This window comes from Eucyclogobius newberryi, unplaced genomic scaffold, assembly GCF_026437365.1.
Source record: "Eucyclogobius newberryi isolate DKJ021-1_F unplaced genomic scaffold, fEucNew1.0.hap1 SCAF_18, whole genome shotgun sequence".
In the NCBI taxonomy this organism is placed as follows: Eukaryota; Metazoa; Chordata; class Actinopteri; order Gobiiformes; family Gobiidae; genus Eucyclogobius; species Eucyclogobius newberryi.
Window position 1 is genome coordinate 25,679,792 of NW_027315812.1, and position 19,434 is coordinate 25,699,225.

Sequence of the window (19,434 nt, forward strand, 5' to 3'; positions counted from 1 at the left end):
AAATATACTAATGTCTGGTGTATGTGTACTGTGTGTGTGCTTGTATTGAGTGGGCAGACAATGTGTACATCTAAATCCAACCTTTTTTTTTACGTTGACTGTGTAGATAAAGTAGACTTGTGTTTTTTTACTTGTGAATATTGTAAACAAAATGTGAAAATCACAACTTCTGTCACTCAAACAGTTGAGGCTGCCAGAGAGCGGTGGATGAAGAGTTACAAAGTAGGAGCAGTCCATGATTCAAAGAGCTGTCATGTCCGCATAGCTGACTCTGGTTGTGTAGTCCCATCACTATGGAAACAGCAGCACTCACCCCGCCACTTTGACCATCTTTGGTTGAAAGGTCTTCACATGCTTGAGAAGGGCCTGCATGGTCTTCCCTGTGTCCACCATGGCCTGAGGACAGAGCAAAGAGACACGTCAGGAAGGACAGACCGAGGAATGACAATGCAACACACACACACACACACACACATACAGATACACACACACACACACACACACATCATACATTTTTAAGAGGAGACACTGCAGGAGAACTTATTATTTTATTTTTATCATCATAATGCTCCCTCCCAGGCCTTAAAGTAAGTACTTGACAAGATTTTAATGGCTTGTAAAAAAATACTTAATTAATTACTTAATTCTAAACTTAAATAGTTTGTTGTTGAGTAGCCTTTTGTTGAAAGCAAATGTACTTCATTCATTGGAGGGCGGCTGTACCAAAGGCCCCGCAGTTTATGTGTTTGATCGAAGATTACACCTTCGCATGTCTTTCTAGTTAGTGCAGTGTCCAGTAGAGGGCGCTCCAGCTTTTGCATGATAGAGTGCGTGATGACATCACAGGCCTTCCATTCTTTTCCGATTTGATCTCATCAAGTTTGTCTTTATAGTGAGTATATTTTGAATCTGTTTTGTGGACCTGCAAGTTGTAAAAGTGATCCACGATACAGTCATAGAATACAGTCTGGAGTGGAAGAAGGCCAGCTGGAATAAAGTCTGACGGTAATGTAACACTTGGATACCAACCGCCATAAAACACCGAAGAAGAAGAAGAAGAAGAAGAAGAAGAAGAAGAAGAAGAAGAAGAAGAAGAAGAAGAAGAAGTAGAGGAAGAAGTAGAAGTAGAAGAAGAAGAAGAAGAAGAAGAAGAAGAAGAAGAAGAAGAAGAAGAAGAAGAAGAAGAAGAAGAAGAAGAAGAAGAAGAAGAAGAAGAAGAAGAAGAAGAAGAAGAAGAAGAAGAAGAAGAAGAGGAAGAAGAATATCCACAATAATCAGAAGTAACTTCATAACGATGGCCCTGCCGCCGTGCTGTCGGCGTATGATTATCCACATTGTTTGGAGGTACTTCCTGGATGGCTTTGTTTTAGGGGCTGCATTGGGGGCCATATTGGGATTATTCTCCTCTCTCAAAGCTGGGAGGCGAGACTGGGCGCTGGTAAGAGATGTGGGGAAGGCCATGATTTTGAGCGGAGCCATTTTAGGGATTGTTCTGGCCTTTGCACAAGCCGCCAGCATCTTGATGCTGGTGTGATCTAAAAACCAACTACAACCCCAGATTCACCCATTTTTGTATAATTTTTGTTGTTGTATCCAATATGTCAACTAAATGAAGCAAGAAATATAAATCAGGCTTTCCAGTTTTTGCACTTACAATGATTGGTGCGTGATGTGGTAAATATTTATATTATTGAAGTCAAGTCAAGTTGAAAAATTAAAGTTAAAAACTACAGGAAGCAGCGCTGAGTTAAAACAGAATCCCTCTGTGATGTCATCAATAAGCGACTTCCATCTATTTCCATCCAAAATACAGAGATAATTTGAATTTTTCAGACAAAGTAAAGCTGTTATCGGGTATTATTATTTGTCAAATCATAACTATCGTGTCATTTAAATATGTTGGTGCTTGTTTACAATATGGTTGCTAGGAAACAGTTGTAGAATTACCTCCGCATATGTCACATCTGCTGCTCAAGTCCAACAGGAAGTAACATTTTAAACCCACTATATGTTTTAGTGAAATTTGTATTTGTTTATGAGAAAACTAAAAATTGCAAAAATTTGAGCACCCGTTTATCAATGTTTACACGTGATACTCACCTCGACCACCAGTACACACTGTGAACACACAAGACAGAAAACACGCATTAGTAAAACAACACCTATAACTGTGAACACCTTCTTTTAACAGTCAATACAGCCGCGCCTGCCTGTGCCAATGCCAAACCTCCATTTGTTAGCGACGGTATCTATAGTAACCATCCTCGGGGTCTTAGCCAGTGCACACCATTCTCCTCCTGCTTATAATGAACATCTGTGTCTGCACCAAGTGTCTGGGTGTCGCGCACTTTCAAACGGCTCCTTGTTTCCCCCGGGCGCAGTCCTGTGGGGGTCTTTGTGCGGCGGGGTCGGGGTATCTATGGTTTGGGACGAGAGGTCGGAGAGAATGTGGGCAAACAGTCTCGTTCTGCACCTGAAGAAGTTACATAACAGTGAAGAACGACGCATTAGCATGAGCGTTATTAATCTCGTTATGTCATAATAGAGCTGTAAATCCAACTCTTTATGTGTGAAATGGAAATGTTTAATTATTCAAACTGTTCTATTGAGTTCATTTTATAGTTTAGTTTATCTGTGCAGAGCTTAGCCAGCTTGTTTGCAAATGGCAGGGGGAGATAAAGGACTCTTCAACTAACCCACAACTCTCAAAAAACACTCAAAACACATGGACCGTTGTTTATGTGGTTAATATATATTTTAGCATATTCCTTATTAGACTATAAAGGTGTTTTTTTCACATTTAGTTGTGTTTTGACAAGAGCCCAAATCTGAAACAAAAAACAATCACTTGACATTGAGGGGTTAAACTGCCTCCTGCTTGTTACCATGGAGATGTTATTGCTTTGCCCAAGTATAGCATAGAATTAATCCAACCTGCTGCGGGATGGAAACAAATTATTGCATGGAAAAACATGCATTTTTACTGTGAGAGGGCTCGCTTCTTCACAGATCTGACCTGTAACTTGGCCTGGTGGACCATAAATAAATAAATAAATAAATAAATAAATAAAGCGATGCGGAACGGAACGGAACGAAACGAAATGAAATAAAATAATCCATCCATCCATCCATTTTCTGCCGCTTTATCCGGGGCCGCGTAGCTGGGGCAGCAGTCTGAGCAGGGACTCCCAGACCTCCCTCTCCCCAGACACTTCCTCCAACTTCTCCGGGGGGATCCCGAGGCGTTCCCAGGCCAGCTGAGAGACATAGTCTCTCTAGCCTGTCCTGGTCTTCCCCGGGGCCTTTTCCCGGTGGGACATGCCTGAAACACCTCCCGAGGGAGGCGCCCAGGAGGCATCCGGAACAGATGCCCGAGCCACCTCAGCTGGCTCCTCTCGACGTGGAGGAGCAGCGGCTCTACTCCGAGTTCCTCCTGTGTGGCCGAGCTCCTCACCTTATCCGCCATCTTGTTCTTTCGGTCACTACCCAAAGCTCATGACCATAGGTGAGGGTAGGAACGTAGACCGACCGGTAAATAGAGAGCTTTGCCTTTCGGCTCAGCTCCCTCTTTACCACAACGGTCCGATGCAGCGACTGCATCACTGCAGCCGCTGCACCGATCCAACTGTCAATCTCACGCTCCATCCTTCCCTCACTCGTGAACAAGACCCCGAGATACTTGAACTCCTCCACTTGGGGCAAGGACTCCCCACCCACCTGAAGAGGGCAAGCCACCTTTTTCCGGTCGAGAACCATGGCCTCGGATTTGGAGGTGCTGATTCTCATCCCAGCCGCTTCACACTCGGCTGCAAACCGTCCCAGTGCATGTTGCAGGTCCGGGTTTGATGGAGCAATCAGGACAACATCGTTTGCAAAAAGCAGAGATGGAATCCTGTGGTCCCCAAACCGGACACCCTCCGACCCCTGACTGCGCCTAGAAATTCTGTCCATAAAAATTATGAACAGAACCGGTGACACAGGGCAGCCCTGGCGGAGTCCAACATGCACTGGGAAAAGGTCTGACTTACTGCCGGCAATGCGAACACAGCTCCTGCTCCGGTCATACAGGGACCGGACAGCCCTGAGCAAAGGACCCCGGACCCCGTACTCCCGGAGAACCCCCCAAAGGACACCCCGAGGGACACGGTCGAAAGCCTTCTCCAGAGCCACAAAGCACATGTGGACTGGTTGGGCAAACTCCCATGAACCCTCGAGCACCCGATGGAGGGTATAGAGCTGGTCCAGTGTTCCACGACCGGGACGAAAACCACTCTGCTCCTCCTGAATCCGAGGTTCGACTATCGGTCGGATTCTCCTCTCCAGTACCTTGGAATAGACCTTACCCGGGAGGCTGAGGAGTGTGATACCTCTGTAGTTGGAACACACCCTCCGGTCCCCCTTCTTGAACAGAGGGACCACCACCCCGGTTTGCCAGTCCAGAGGCACGGTCCCCGACCGCCACGCGATGTTGCAGAGACGTGTCAACCAAGGCAGTCCTACAACATCCAGATACTTTAGGTACTCAGGGCGGATCTCATCCACCCCCGGAGCCCTGCCACCGAGGAGTTTGCAAACAACCTCAGTGACTTCAGCTTGGGTGATGGATGAGCCAGCCTCTGAGTCCCCGGTCTCTACTTCCTCTTCGGAAGACGTGACTGAGGGATTAAGGAGATCCTCAAAGTATTCCTTCCACCGACCGACGACATCCCCAGTCGAGGTCAGCAGGCCTCCACCCGCACCGTAAACGGTGTTGGTGAGACACTGCTTCCCCCTCCTGAGGCGCCGGACGGTTTGCCAGAATTTCTTTGGTGCACTGTCCAGTGCTCCTCCCAAGGACTCCAAGAAGGCCGGGTACTCTGCACTGCTGTTCGGCCCGTAGGCCGCCACAACAGTGAGAGACCTGTCCCCCACCCGAAGGCGGAGGGACGCGACTCTCTCGTTCACTGGGGTAAACTCCAACACGTGGCGGCTGAGCTGAGGGGCTATAAGCAAGCCCACACCAGCCCGCCGCCTCTCCCCGTGGGCAACACCAGAGAAGTGGAGCCCCTCTCGAGGAGATGGGTTCCAGAGCCCAAACTGTGCGTGGAGGTGAGGCCGACTATATCTAGTCGGTATTGCTCAACCTCCCGCACAAGCTCAGGCTCTTTCCCCCCCAGCGAGGTGACATTCCATGTCCCCAGAGTTAGTCTCTGTGTCTGGAGATCTGGTCGCCGAGGCCCCTGTCATCGACTGCCGCCCAGATCTCTCTGCACCGGCCCCTTATGGATCCTCCTGCGGGTGGTGGGCCCACGGGAGGGCGGCCCCACGTCGCTCCTTCGGGCTGTGCCCGGCCGGGCCCCGTGGGGTAAGACCCGGCCACAAAAAATAAAATAAAATAATTGGGGAAATCATACCAAAATTGACTCATGGCGATATATCGATGCAACAGCCCACGATATTGATACTGCATCGCCAAATTTAGTATCACAATATGTCGATATTTCAATATTTTGGCGCACCCCTAGTTTTGAAAGCTAATTACAGCCGTCATCTATGTCATCCCATTTGTCGTCTACATATTTATTCCAGCATCTTCTCTCCTGTCCTCCTCTGTCATCAAACACTCATCATAACCCGTTAATGAAACGCTCTGGACTAAACTTTATCAGCTCGGTCTAACTCTCGAGTGAGGTTTGCCAGCGTGTGTGACGAACATGTTTGTACTGTGATATTACACCAGCTCAGGGTTGAACACATGAAACTTGGTGACGGATTGAAATAAGAGCGTGGACCTCATCGAGTGATTCATGCCCCGGCCTGACTCACCTATTTCAACAGTGTCTGCTGATGGCTAAAACACGCATGGAAACGTATTACATGTTGAGCTAGAAAGGATTTTTTACAAGGTGAGAAGAGAAAGTGGTGCTGAGATGTGCTCTAACTGCAATTGTGGAGTTGCATAAGATAGTTTGGAGGTCAAGTAAACACAAACTCTAGCAATATAGTGATGAATAAAGCTTTTCAAATGCTTTGTCGTCAGAATGTTTAGGATTCCAGAATGGAGGTCACTGGAAGTAAAATGAATTAAACCATAAAAAACGGACTTCAGATCTAAATGCAAAAAATGGCTGTAAGTCTTTATAACAAAATGAAGTGATATTGTTGAATTTCCAGGGTTGACATTGGTCAGTTAGTTTGCTTTTTCATCACAACGGATAGATACATATTCTACTTTTTAAGCCTCAAAATTATATTTGAGCTTCACAAAAGTATAATTTGTGGTAAAGTATACAATATAATCTAGATAAAATGGAAAATTATAGTGGAGTTCACTTTTCTATGAGGATTTGTCCAGTAAAATCTGAAAATCTCATGGTTATGTGATAAAGTTGAGTGATTCATTCATTCATATTTTGTGATATTCTGAGGTTCATTCCAGTTTTTCCATTGAAATCTCATTTAGTTCCACTTCATGTTTTTGCATTACGGAAATTAAATGTTTTTGTTCACAAACTTTTAAAGGACTATCCATGGGTTTCAGTCACGTGACTTATTTGTGGTCAGTGCAAGAGTATATGAACTAGCATTAGCCATCTGCTAACTACTAGCTCAGCCACAGTCTGGAGAGATTTCTGGAAGTCCACTGGTCCCACCTGACCACAGTCACACATTTCTGGACCAACAGGGTCTTTGGGGATGTTACAGAAGAGAAATCCCTTGTTTTAAGACCTTTTGTCGAATGTGTGACGTCACTTCGGACCCGTGAATAGTGAGAGTTTGACAAACAGCGCCCCCTAGAGTTCACTTTGTACGATATTACATACCTTTCCACGTAAAAAGGACAGGTCGGTGTTTCCAATAATGTGCAGGTCTTCAGTTGACTGATCATTCTGGAAAGAAACAATGTGAAGATGTAACTGGGGCAGAGGCTTAGTGGTTAGAGAGTGTTCGCCCACCAACCCAAAGGTCGGTGGTTCTATCCCTACTTAAACTTAAGACACTGGCCTCAAGTCAAAACTGGCAAGTCCAAATTAATTCCAATTCTTTGTGGGTGCGCTGACTTTCTGGGTTGTAATATGTAACAGTGCTTACCACAAAGGTAAATAATTTATAATAACACACACACACACACACACGCACACACACACACACACACACACACACACACACACACACACACACTGTAACCGATACAACCACAACGAGGAATACGTTTGCTTTCTTTCTTTCTAGATTTGTCAATAAATATTCTGAAATGTGAAAAACAAAGTGTGTGTGTCTGTGCGGTTCAATAAAGAGCCTGATATTTCAATATTTTGGTGCACCCTTTGTTTTGACAGCTAATTACAGCCATCATTTTTGTCATCTATGTCATCCTGTTTGTCTTCTACTATTTATTCCAGCATCTCTTCTCTCTCCTGTCCTCCTGTCCACCAGGCCTGCTCAAGTCCCACAGTGGAGCCTTATATGAATGTGGTGTGCGTCAGTGTAGGTGGTGGTGGCCGATGGTGCAGATTGTCAGCCTTTCCTCGTCAGTCTGCCCAAGGCTACCACCACTGAGTGTGGAATGAATGAATAATGTAATGTGAGGCATCTTTGAGTGTCCAAAAAGTGTTATATAATGGGCAATAGTATTATTACAGCCCTATAAAAATGCACAAATCCATTTAATGAATATAGATTGAGGAAAAGTGTACGCAATTATTACTAAATATGATTAGTTTTTAAAGTATTTTCAATAAAAGACAGCTTCTTGGTCTGACTCATGTTTGTCCTCCCATTTAATCTTAAAATAATACTACCTAGATTATCCACTTCTTTATTTAAAATACTTGAATTGCCTCAATATTTTTACATGTCGTGCACTGACACTATTTGTTTTAATAAAATTCTCCACATTTTTACATTTAATTTAATGGAACAGTACCAAAAACAATAGAGTCACAGTTTTATTGCCAGAAAATTACAGCCAAACCTCCCTTTTCTGCAGAAATACAAAGAATGAGCCACACGCAGGGAGGGAAGTACTAAAACCTGTCTGACATTTCTCAAAACGTAATGGTCCAGTTATTCATTCCAGGTGTCGCAGATTATGAGCGTGTCCTGTATTAATTATTGGACAGTGTTTTCATGAGCTCAGAGCTGCAGCTGCTGAAGTGAGTTGTCCTTGAGATGTCCTGTCCAACACACTTAGGATGAACAACAGTGACATCTACAGGCCAAGTCCATTCATGCAGGGATGGAGGATCGGTTAAATATAAAAAAAAAACAGACTATGGGGGAGGGGGAATCCAGTTTTTAATGAGATGATGTGCAAATAAGTGCTTGCTATTTATATTAATTATTAATGGTACCACTCTCTGACCCTACACCCCTCTGACATGACACAGGACAGACCCCTCACTCTCTGACCCTACACCCCTCTGACATGACACAGGACAGACCCCTCACTCTCTGACCCTACACCCCTCTGACATGACACAGGACAGACCCTTCACTCTCTGACCTTACACCCCTCTGACTTGTCACAGGACAGACCCCTCACTCTCTGACCTTACACCCCTCTGACATGACACAGGACAGACCCTTCACTCTCTGACCCTACACCCCTCTGACATGACACAGGACAGACCCCTCACTCTCTGACCTTACACCCCTCTTACATGACACAGGACAGACCCCTCACTCTCTGACCCTACATACACCTCTCCTTCTGACACATTCTCTTCCAGGTATTTCCTCATCTCCCTTTCAAATACTTTTTTAAACTGATTAGACACTAGACTAGATTTGAATTAATTTGATAAATAACTGACTTAATTCATCAGTTACTTGTGAATGAAGTTTCTCCTGACAACGATATTGGTGTCATCAACAAAAAAGTAAAAATTTTATAATTACAAATAAAGAATTACAATAAATAATGACTTTAAAAGATTTCATTGCATCATATTGTTACTAAATTATACGGTATTTTCCATAATTTGGTCCCACATAATGAAACAGTCTAAATTAAAAATATATAATTATTTATTTGTTAGGCTATATCGTCAGTATTTTTGATAGTTAACAGTCTGGAAAAACATTCACAAAATCTATTTTTTTTTTAATTAGAAAAATATTTAGCCCTTTTAAGACATCCACTAGAGAACGCAGTATCCTGACAGACGAGGAAGTCACACTTTTGTACTTTTGTGCAAATAAAACTAAAAAGTAGTTGCCAGTTGTCAGTAAACACCGCAGCATTATGACAAAGGCAAAATACGGTCAACTCAAGTGAAAACTCCATCAAATAAGATGGAAATGTCGGAAAGGTAAGCGTGTCTGACCATACAGTGCAAGGGTCAATATTTGGACCATAGTACCGCTTAGCTCAGGGGTCAGGGTCAGCACTAGATCATACACTCCTAACTCACGGAAATCAGAATTCGGCTAGTTTTTTTTCAATTATTTGTTTTACTGTCAAAAGTCTTGATTACAAAACATTTATAACAGACAATAAACAGTTAATATACGGTATCGGGACGAAAGTGACTGAATCTGAATCCAACATGGCGGCAACCGAGAAAGGTCCCGCTGTTACAGCTCAGGCAATAATTGTCTCTCTCTAAAAAGCTTTTTTTCGTTGAATTACAGTCTGTTCCACTTCATACGTAGTATAGTATGCACAAAGATAGTGTTTGACCATAAAACCTAACCCTAACCCTAAACCCTAACCCTAGGTTTTTGTAGTAGTTAGGAGATGAGGGGGGGGGGGGGAATTAAATGTTAGCTCATCTGTTCATTTATTCCAGCCAATCTATAAGTTACAGAAGTTTGAACTCAAAATTAATTTTGTGTCAGAGCGAGAGTCGAACCCAGGATCTACAAGTATGAAGATTCAATGTTCCGAGACAGGAAATGTACCAGGCATGTGATTTGGGCCGCCATGAGGGTCGCCATATTGGATTCTGTAATTTTCGAATTCTGACTTCCGGGAGTTATGAGTGACAGCATTGGTTTCACTCAGAATGTAAATAAACCGACTCACACTCACAAGAACACTCTGGATCTTGTCCTAACGTATGGAACAGAGATTAGTGACCTCATTGTCCTCCCTCAAAACCCTATATTGTCAGATCATTTCCTAATTACCTTTCAGTTTATTCTTAAAGATCATCCAGTCCCACAAAATAAAGTTATAATGAAAAGGACAATATCTGAAAAATCTGTCTCAAAATTCAAAGAAATAATAGAGCCAATATTCAGTGACATGTCATGTGATCCTGCTGAGAACAGCTTTAGTCCCAGTTTAAGTGATCAATGTGTCGACTTGACCATGAATTCTCTGAAGTCTGCTCTTGACGTTGTCGCGCCGTTAAAACAGAAGGTCATTAGGCCAAAGCGCGCCTCCCCATGGTACAACCAAGAACTGCGTTCACATAAACAAAAAGTTAGAAAGTTAGAGGGATTATTTCGTCGCTCTCACACCGAAGAATCCCTAAAAGCATGGAAAAGTTGCCTGCTGTCCTATAAGCAGGCTCTGCGTAAGGCCCAAACCAGATATTATTCAAATCTAATAGAAGTCAACAAAAGTAACACTAAATTCCTTTTCAGCACTGTAGCTAGGCTAACAAACTGTCACAGTGCAGTAGAGCCCTCAATCCCAGCTACACTTAGCTCTGATGATTTCCTCCTATTTTTTAACAATAAAATAAAAACAATCAGAGATAAATTAGATGAAATTACTCCCACTATTAGCCCTGAACTAGCCCAAGCTGTAAATCTAACGTCCCATATAAATCCACCTGTAAACTTAGAAAGGTTCACAGCTGTTGATCAAGCAGAGATAACTTCAGCCATTATGTCCTCTAAAAGCTCAACTTGTGTCCTAGACCCCATTCCAAGCAGACTCCTCAAAGACGTTCTCCCCCTAATTATAGACCCTATTCTTAATATAATAAATACTTCACTCGAAAGTGGCTATGTTCCACAGTCCTTCAAACATGCAGTCATTAAACCTCTTCTGAAAAAGCCTAATCTAGATCCCGACCTATTGGTAAACTACAGACCTATTTCAAATCTTCCCTTCGTCTCTAAAATCCTTGAAAAAGTTGTAGTAAAACAGCTTTGTCGCCACCTGCAGGACAATAACTTATTTGAAGTTTTCCAGTCAGGGTTCAGAGCCCACCACAGCACTGAAACTGCACTAGTTAAAGTCACAAATGATTTGTTATGAGCCGCTGACGATGGACTGGTCTCAATCCTGGTTCTGTTGGACCTCAGCGCAGCGTTTGACACCATTGACCACAACATTCTACTGCAGAGGTTAGAATGTGATGTAGGTGTTGGAGGAACAGCCCTGAGCTGGTTTAAATCCTATCTATCTGATAGGTACCAATTTGTTAATGTAAACCAGAGCTCCTCACCTTGCTCTAAAGTAATTTACGGTGTGCCACAGGGTTCGGTACTCGGTCCAATTCTGTTTACTCTTTATATGCTACCATTAGGCAACATTATCAGAAAGCATGGCATTAACTTCCACTGCTATGCAGACGACACTCAGCTGTATTTATCAATGAAACCTGATCAGAGCGATCAAGTAGACAGACTTAGTACTTGTGTGAAGGAGATAAAAACCTGGATGACACTAAACTACCTGCTTCTTAACCCTGAAAAAACCGAGGTCATTGTGCTTGGCCCTAAGCATCTACGAGACTCTCTATCTGAGCAGATAGTCACACTGGACAATGTCAGTGTAGCCTCCAGTTCTACTGTAAGAAACCTTGGAGTCTTATTTGACCAGGAGCTCTCATTTAAAGCTCATATAAATCAAGCTTGTAAAAGCCTATTTCCATTTGCGCAACAAGAGCCAAAATCAGAAGAATCTTGCATAAAAGTGATGCCGAAAAACTTATCCATGCATTTGTAACGACTAGATTAGACTACTGTAACTCCCTGCTTGCAGCGTGTCCTAAAAGCTCCATAAAAAGCTTTCAACTGGTTCAAAATGCAGCAGCAAGATTACTAACAGGAACAAAAAGAAGAGAGCACATTACACCGGTGCTGGAGTCTCTTCACTGGCTCCCTGTCGAGTTTAGAATCAAATTCAAAATTCTACTCTTGACCTACAAAGCCATAAATGACATGGCCCCATCCGACCTCAAAGATGCTATAGAACCATATCATCCAAACAGAGCTCTTCGCTCTCAGAAGGCCGGCCTTCTGGTGGTCCCAAGAGTCTCTAAAAGTACTGTAGGAGGTAGAGCGTTTAGCTACCAAGCTCCTGTGTTATGGAATCAGCTCCCGACCCATGTTAAATATGCTGACACAGTCTCTTCATTTAAGTCCAGGCTTAAAACGTTCCTCTTCGAAATCGCTTATGAAACATAAACCCACAGCTTTAGCTACGCTGCCCTAGGAGTAACTGTGCTGGGGGAAGTATGACAGCTTGAGCACTATCCTCTTCTTCTGACTACTTATGCTATCAAACAATATTTATTTTTTAATTCCACTTGCAAACTGTTCACCGCCTTCTTTTTCTTTCGTTCACCCCTGAGGACCTGTGGACCCAGATGCCCCTCCCCTGGTGAAGTGGTCCCTGCCCTGTGTGGACGGTCCCTCATCTGCCTGAGGAGCGGGTCCAGCTCGCCCCCGACGGTCCCTCATCTGCCCGAAGAGTGGGTCCAGTTCGCCTCAGTCGGTCCCTCATCTGCCTGAAGAGTGGGTCCAGTTCGCCTCAGTCAGTCCCTCATCTGCCTGAAGAGTGGGTCCAGCTCCAGTCTCCCTCGTGTCCGTCTGTCCGTCTGTGAGAGTCGGATCTCTCCTTCACTGGAACTCCTCCAGGTTTCTACGCTTTTTTCCCAAAGAGGTTTTTTTGTAGTTTTTCCTGGCCGAGAAGGAGAGTCTAAGGACAGAGGACCCTGGGACATCGTCCCTCGCCACCACAGACATTGTCTGACTCCCTCGCCACCACAGACATTGTTGATTCATTTCTCCCTGTGGCCCTCAGAGGCAACTGTTGTTGTGATTTTGGGCCTTACAAAAATAAATTGATTTGATTTGATTTGATGAGTGTATGATCTAGTGCCGACCCAGGGGGTCAGCAACCCAAAATGTTCAAAGAGCCCAAAAAACAAAAAACAAAACAAATCTGTCTGGAGCTGCAAAAAATGAAAAGCCTTCTATAAGCCTTATATGAAGAGAATACAGGCTAAAAAAGCTAATATACACTTACAGCCTACTATTAAAATGACTAGGCTGCAAATACATAATGAACATTCCTGATTAAATTTTTATTTTCCCTGCAGCGCCCGCTGGAGAGAGTGACGCATCACGTGACTAGTCTGCTGTACAATATTTGGTGCTTTGAGTTTAACTTACAATGTTAATGTATTATGTTTTGTTGCATTGATGAAAATATAGAAATACAATTAAGAAATCAGATTTTTTGTGTCATTTTTATTTTGAGGATTCGAAACAGGAAAAAAATGCAGTCCTCTTCAAACCTCAATAACAAGACAATCCTCTTCTCTTTCCCCCATTTCAGGGCAACAGTGGACATAAATACAGCCTGAAATTATAACAATAAAACAGCAGCCTTTTGAAAAGGTAAGAAGACTCTATAAAACAAAATCAGTGCAAATGAATAAAATGTAGAACAATCCAGTGGCAGCACCCTTTTCTCTTTTCCTCCTCTTATCTCAGCAACAGGCTGATCCTCAAACCTGAGCAATAAAACATAATAATATCCCTGTCATTCCAAATATACTGACAAATCAGAAATCACTTTATAGAAACAGCTGCTTGTTGATTTATTTATCTATTTATTTATTATAAACCTTTTTACAGCATTGGAAAATATTAAGAATGTTTATGTCATGTTTTTTCTCTTACAGAAACCATATTAAAACAAAGAATATATCCCCCCTCGATTTCCATTCATACAGTTTTGGAAAAGCTCCATGAAGCCAGTAGGGGACGCTAAAGAGCCGCATGAGGCTATAGAACTGCGGGCTGCTGACCCCTGACCTCACTAAAAACCCGAAAATGGCTGGACTTTTAGGAGCTCTACTGAACATTATTTGCTTGGAAAGCCAATCAAGTAAGATATCGTTAGAAACCTAAGAAAATAAGCTTTCATTCAAACTAATTGCATTTGTTGTAAAACTTAAATTCGCTGTGTTATGACTCGTTGAAAACATAGTGTTGAAATTGTTAGCATAGATGTTTTTATTTGAATGTTTGTTGCCAGGGTTTACGTCACCACGCACATAGCGACAGTGACATTAGGCACGTGACTAGAACGTTATTTTCTAGCTCCGCCTCCTGACTATAAATACAGGCCGTGACTTTGGGTCATTTGCAGTCTCTCCATTTTACGGACTACGACAGAGTCTGAGGACTACGAAAAGTCTCTGAATGGGTGCCAGAGACTGTGCCTTCGCAAACAACAGAAGATACACGCTGACGGTGGATTATTGAGCGTTGTTTGGATATTACGGCAACATAGAGGAACGCCTCGGTGCGTATGACGAGGAAGAGGAAGAGGAGGCGTGACCTGGTCGGTGACGATATGAACAGCGGGGAGGACTCCCCTGGAGCCACTGATCCTGTGCAGCGTAGGGCGTCTTCTTGCTCGTCTATGGAGGGCTCTCTCAGTGAGGAGCAGGGCGGGGGGGTTGCAGATATCGGGGATGTGAGTTCAGAGTGTAAGGTGTTCATAAAGCTTGCGCAGGATAATGCGTCCTTTAAGGGGTGGGATCCGATGGTGTTGACAAGGAGCCTGACTGTAGCTGTGGGAGTGGTCAAGCATGCGAGTGTCCTTAGGGATGGCTCGCTGCTGGTCGTGTGCAAGGACGTGGCTCAGCAAAGGAAGGCGATTGAAGCTAAGTGTCTGGGTGGGAAGGACATTCTTGTGTCTGATGCTGTAAGAGGCACGGTCAGGGGAGTTATCGTAGGCGTCCCTACGACGACATCTGTGGATGACATAAAGGAGAATTTGACTGGAGCTAAGGTGGTGGATGCTAGGCGGTTGAAGGTGACCCGGGATGGGGTAAGGTGTGACAGCCTGTCGATAATGATTAGATTTGAAGGTGGGATCCTGCCTCGTGTGGTGTGCGTTGGGTACATGCGCTATGGCGTACGCCCATATGTTCCGCCGCCCCTGCGTTGCTTCAAGTGCCAGCGCTTTGGGCATATTGCAGCGGTCTGTAGAGGGAAGCAGAGGTGTGGTAAATGTGCAGGAGGCCACGAGTATGGGAAGTGTGACGAAGGAGCAAAACTCAAGTGCTGTAACTGTGGGGGAGGGCATAGCTCTGCCTACGGGGGATGCGTGTTCAGCAAGAGGGCTGCTGAGGTGCAAAAAGTTAGAGCCTCTCAAGGCATATCCTACGCGGATGCGGTCAAGAAGGTGTCTGGTAGTCAGGTGAAGGTGGATGCAGTGGGGGCTGCCAGTGCTGCTGGTGACCTAGGCGACAGGGGAGGGAGCAGCGTTGCCCGCGGCCAGGGGGAGGTCCCCACTGGGATCCCTGTAAGTGTGGCTTCCACGGGCAGAGGCCCTGTGGGTGCGGAGGATGTACTGGTTGTGAAGAGGAAAGATTTCTTCCTCTTTATGGTGGAAGTGATTAACTGTACTGGTCAAACCAAGAAGAGATCCGAAAAGACTAGGATCATCGCTAAGGCTGCAGGGAAGTACTTTGGAGCTGGGGGTCCCGAGTGGACGGAGATAGAGGATGCGCTGCGGGAAGGCACCCTGCCCCATTCTGGCAGTGGGAGTGGGGGGGCTCCCGATGCGCCGTCAGGTTCCGGGGGCTCATAATGGCGGTGGTTGTCTTGCAATGGAATGCGCGTAGTCTTCGTGCTAATGGCCAGGAATTTAAGCATTTTGTCTCTACCTTGTTGAACAAGCCTCACGTTATGTGCGTGCAGGAGACTTGGTTACAACCTAGGTGGGCTTTGGGATACAAGGGTATGTGTGTGTTAGGAATGATAGGGAGCAGGGTAGAGGCGGAGGTGTGGCTGTGTTTGTCCGAGATGACCTAAATTACGTTGTTGTCAGTGTGAGTAAAGCGCCGGAGGCCCTGGCGGTGAGGGTCTGGCTGGGTGGTGAAGCTGTTACTGTGGTTAACCTTTATAATCCGTGTGGTGAGTTAACGTTAGAGTCCTTACATAGTATCGGTAAGGATGTTCGGGGAAAGGCCGTGTGGTGTGGGGATTTTAATGCGCATAGCGCTTTGTGGGGCGGTAGTGGTACCGATAGGTATGGGCAGGTGGTAGAGGGTTTTATCAATCAAAGGGAGTTGGTTTGTCTGAATGATGGGAGTGGGACCCGCTATGATATGGGGACCGGTACGGAAAGTGCAATAGATCTTACGCTTGTGTCCAAGGAGTTAGCTGGTGTTTGTAGTTGGGAGGTTCTTGGTAATCTTTCTTTTGGTAGCGATCACTATCTAGTCCGCACCGAGATTGGCTTTGGGAGCTGTGTGGTCAGGGGGACGAGGATCCAGAGGTGGCAGTTGGCAAGGGCGAACTGGGGGGCTTTCCTGAGGAAAGCTGATGATGGTTCTAGGGTTCTGCAGGAAGGAGGATTGACTCAGGTGGATGATCTCAATAGTGCAATTGTCTCGCTCGTCACGCAGTCAGCGGTAGGCACGATTCCTAAGAGTGGTGGTAGTGGACATAGGAAGCGGGTGCCGTGGTGGAATGAAGCATGTGGTTATGCTGTTAGGGCGAGAAATGCGGCGTTTCGCCGGCTAAGGGTTACCCACACTGAGGGTGCCCTCATTGACTACAAGAGGGCCCGCGCTGTTGTGCGGAAAACTGTAAGAACGGCCAAGAGTGCCTGTTGGAGGCGGTATTGTTCCAAAATTGGGAGAGAAACGCGTCTCGGGGATGTTTGGGGGATGATTAAGCGGATGCATGGGGTTGAGCGCCGTCATGGGACCCCGGTCCTAATACTGAATGGTGTTGAAGCAGTCAGCGACGTTGACAAAGCTGAACTGTTGGCCAGCACCTTTGTGTCGGTGCACAGCTCTGACAATCTCTCACCTGCGGAAAGGCACTACAGGGAGAGTACTTTGGCCCAGAATTCTGAGCTGATTGGGCACCAGCCTTCGACTCAAGATGACCTTGACCTTCCGTTTAGTTTGTTTGAGCTAAGGAGAGCACTTTCTAAGGCGAAACAGACAGCCCCGGGTAAAGATGAGGTGTGCTATGACATGCTCTCTCATTTGACTGATGACACGCTTGGGCTAGTCCTGGGTCTTTTCAACCGTGTTTGGGATTCAGGTTGTGTTCCATCTGCGTGGAAACAGTCTACGGTAGTGCCGGTTCTGAAGCCGGGTAGGCCAGCGTCTGACCCTTCAAGTTATAGGCCGATTGCCTTGACGTCGCAGCTCGGGAAAACGATGGAGCGCATGGTTACCGAGCGGTTGGATTACTTCTTGGAGAGTCAGGGTTTGCTTCCCGCGCACCAGAGTGGTTTCCGTAGGGGCAGGAACACCATGGATTCCGTGTTGTGTTTGGAATCTGATATCCAGCTGGCCAGGGCTCAGAAAGAAAAGGTTATTGCGGTGCTCTTTGATGTGGAGAAGGCGTACGATATGGTTTGGAAGGATGGGCTCCTCATTAAGCTGCGGAAGTGTGGTGTGAAGGGTAAACTGTTTAACTGGGTCCGGAGCTTTCTGTCTGGCCGGCGTATTCAAACTAGAGTGGGCGCTGCTTACTCTCGGGTCTATGAGGTAGAGAATGGGATCCCGCAGGGGAGTGTGTGTAGCCCTATCTTGTTCAATGTTATGATTAAGGACATCTTTGACGACGTGGATGGGTCTGTTGGGAGGAGCCTTTATGCTGATGATGGCGCTCTATGGGTGAGAGGGAGGAATCTCCGGTTTTACGAGGCGAAACTGCAAAGGGCAATACAGCAGGTGGAGCAGTGGACCCTGAAGTGGGGGTTTAAACTGTCTGTACGGAAGTCTCAAGTGATCTGTTTCTTCAATGGGCATAGGGACGTCTCCCTTCGACTGCATGGGCAGGTGCTCGAACAGGTCAGGGAGGTGAGGTTCTTGGGGGTCACCTTTGACGAGAGGCTTAGTTGGCGTCAGCACATTGATGAGGTCAGTGGTAAATGCAAAAGGGTGAATAACTTGCTTCGTTGTCTATCCGGCCAGGACTGGGGGGCCAGCAGAAGGTCGCTCCTGGGTATTTATCGGGCCGTCATGAGGGCGGCTATTGATTATGGCTGTATAGCCCACATGTCTGCGGCTGAGACTAACTTAAAGAAGCTTGATGTGGAGCAAGCCCAGGCCTTGCGCATCTGCTGTAGGGCTTTTAGGACCTCCCCTGTCTCGGTGCTGCAGGTTGAGTTGGGGGAATTGCCGCTACGGCTCCGGAGGCTAGAACTTCTGTTGGCTTACTGGGTGAATGTGCAAGGTCATACGAGCTCTCACCCGGTGAGGGACTTTCTCAGGGTTAATGGGGGGCAGAATGAGGCTGGCAGTATGGTTTTTAGCCAGGTAGGAAATGCGAAGGCGCGGCTTGCGGGGGTTGGTGATCTGCGTGTGAGCCCGTCGGTGGCTTTGTCTGCTATAGCTCCGTGGAAGTTTGTCCCGGCTCCTGTTGATGTTAGCTTGCATGGCAAGCTTAGTGGAGTCGCTGGGAGGGCACCGCAGTTTGCCGTTCAAGCGCTCATCGATAAGCACTCAGGTGATGTGTTTATTTATACCGACGGGTCTAGGGATCCTGAGAGTGGGCGTACTGGCGCCGCTTATTTTGTGCCTGACCTGGGGCTGGCGGTCAAGATCGCCTTTCTGTTTTCACGTCGGAACTCATAGCGATACGGTTGGCATTGGAATGGGCGGAATCTGCTTTGCAGTGTTGCGGCATTGTGGTGGCCTCTGACAGCCTTTCTGCATTGCAAAGCATTAAATCTGGGAAATCGGATTGCAGACAGGATGTGTTGAATGGCATCTTCTGTCTGATGCTCTCCCTGTCCAGGAAGGATGTGAGGGTTTCCTTCTTTTGGGTCCCTGCGCATGTGGGGGTGGATGGTAACGAAATGGCTGATACACTGGCTAAACGTTCCCTTAGGCGGCCATCAATTGATGTGGCGGTTGAGTTAAGCAAATCTGAAATCAAGCCTGTTATCAAGAGTCATGTGGTCGGCCTTTGGCAGGAATTTTGGAGCCACTGTGTTACTGGACGGCATCTCTATCACATACAGGGTAGTGTGGGTCCTTGCGGGTCTATGGGCAGGAACGTGTGGGAGGAAAGGGCCTTCGCCCGCATGAAGATTGGCCATACTGGACTCAATTGGTCACTGAGAAGGACTTCTAAAGGATAAAACGTCAAAGACGTCCCATGACCTCATGGGCTTTGTAAAACAACAAAGACGTCCCATGACCTCATGGGCTTTGTACTTCCAAAGCAATGGAATAAGATTTTTTAAGGACTACGACAAAGTCTGAGGGGAGGAAG

The 19,434-nt window shown here is 45.8% G+C and overlaps 1 protein-coding gene across 1 annotated transcript in view; it reads right to left on the bottom strand.

Moving 5' to 3' along the window:
- LOC140364808 (hypoxanthine-guanine phosphoribosyltransferase-like) overlaps nucleotides 1–19,434 on the bottom strand; it is a 30,552-nt gene that overhangs the window by 4,092 nt on the left and 7,026 nt on the right. Inside the window, exons 4-6 of the mRNA XM_072451180.1 lie at nucleotides 6,804–6,869; nucleotides 2,101–2,118; nucleotides 314–396 (exon numbers count right to left, since the gene is read on the bottom strand). Of these exons, the coding sequence (XP_072307281.1) occupies nucleotides 314–396; nucleotides 2,101–2,118; nucleotides 6,804–6,869 (167 nt within the window). The remainder of the gene's footprint in view (nucleotides 1–313; nucleotides 397–2,100; nucleotides 2,119–6,803; nucleotides 6,870–19,434) is intronic.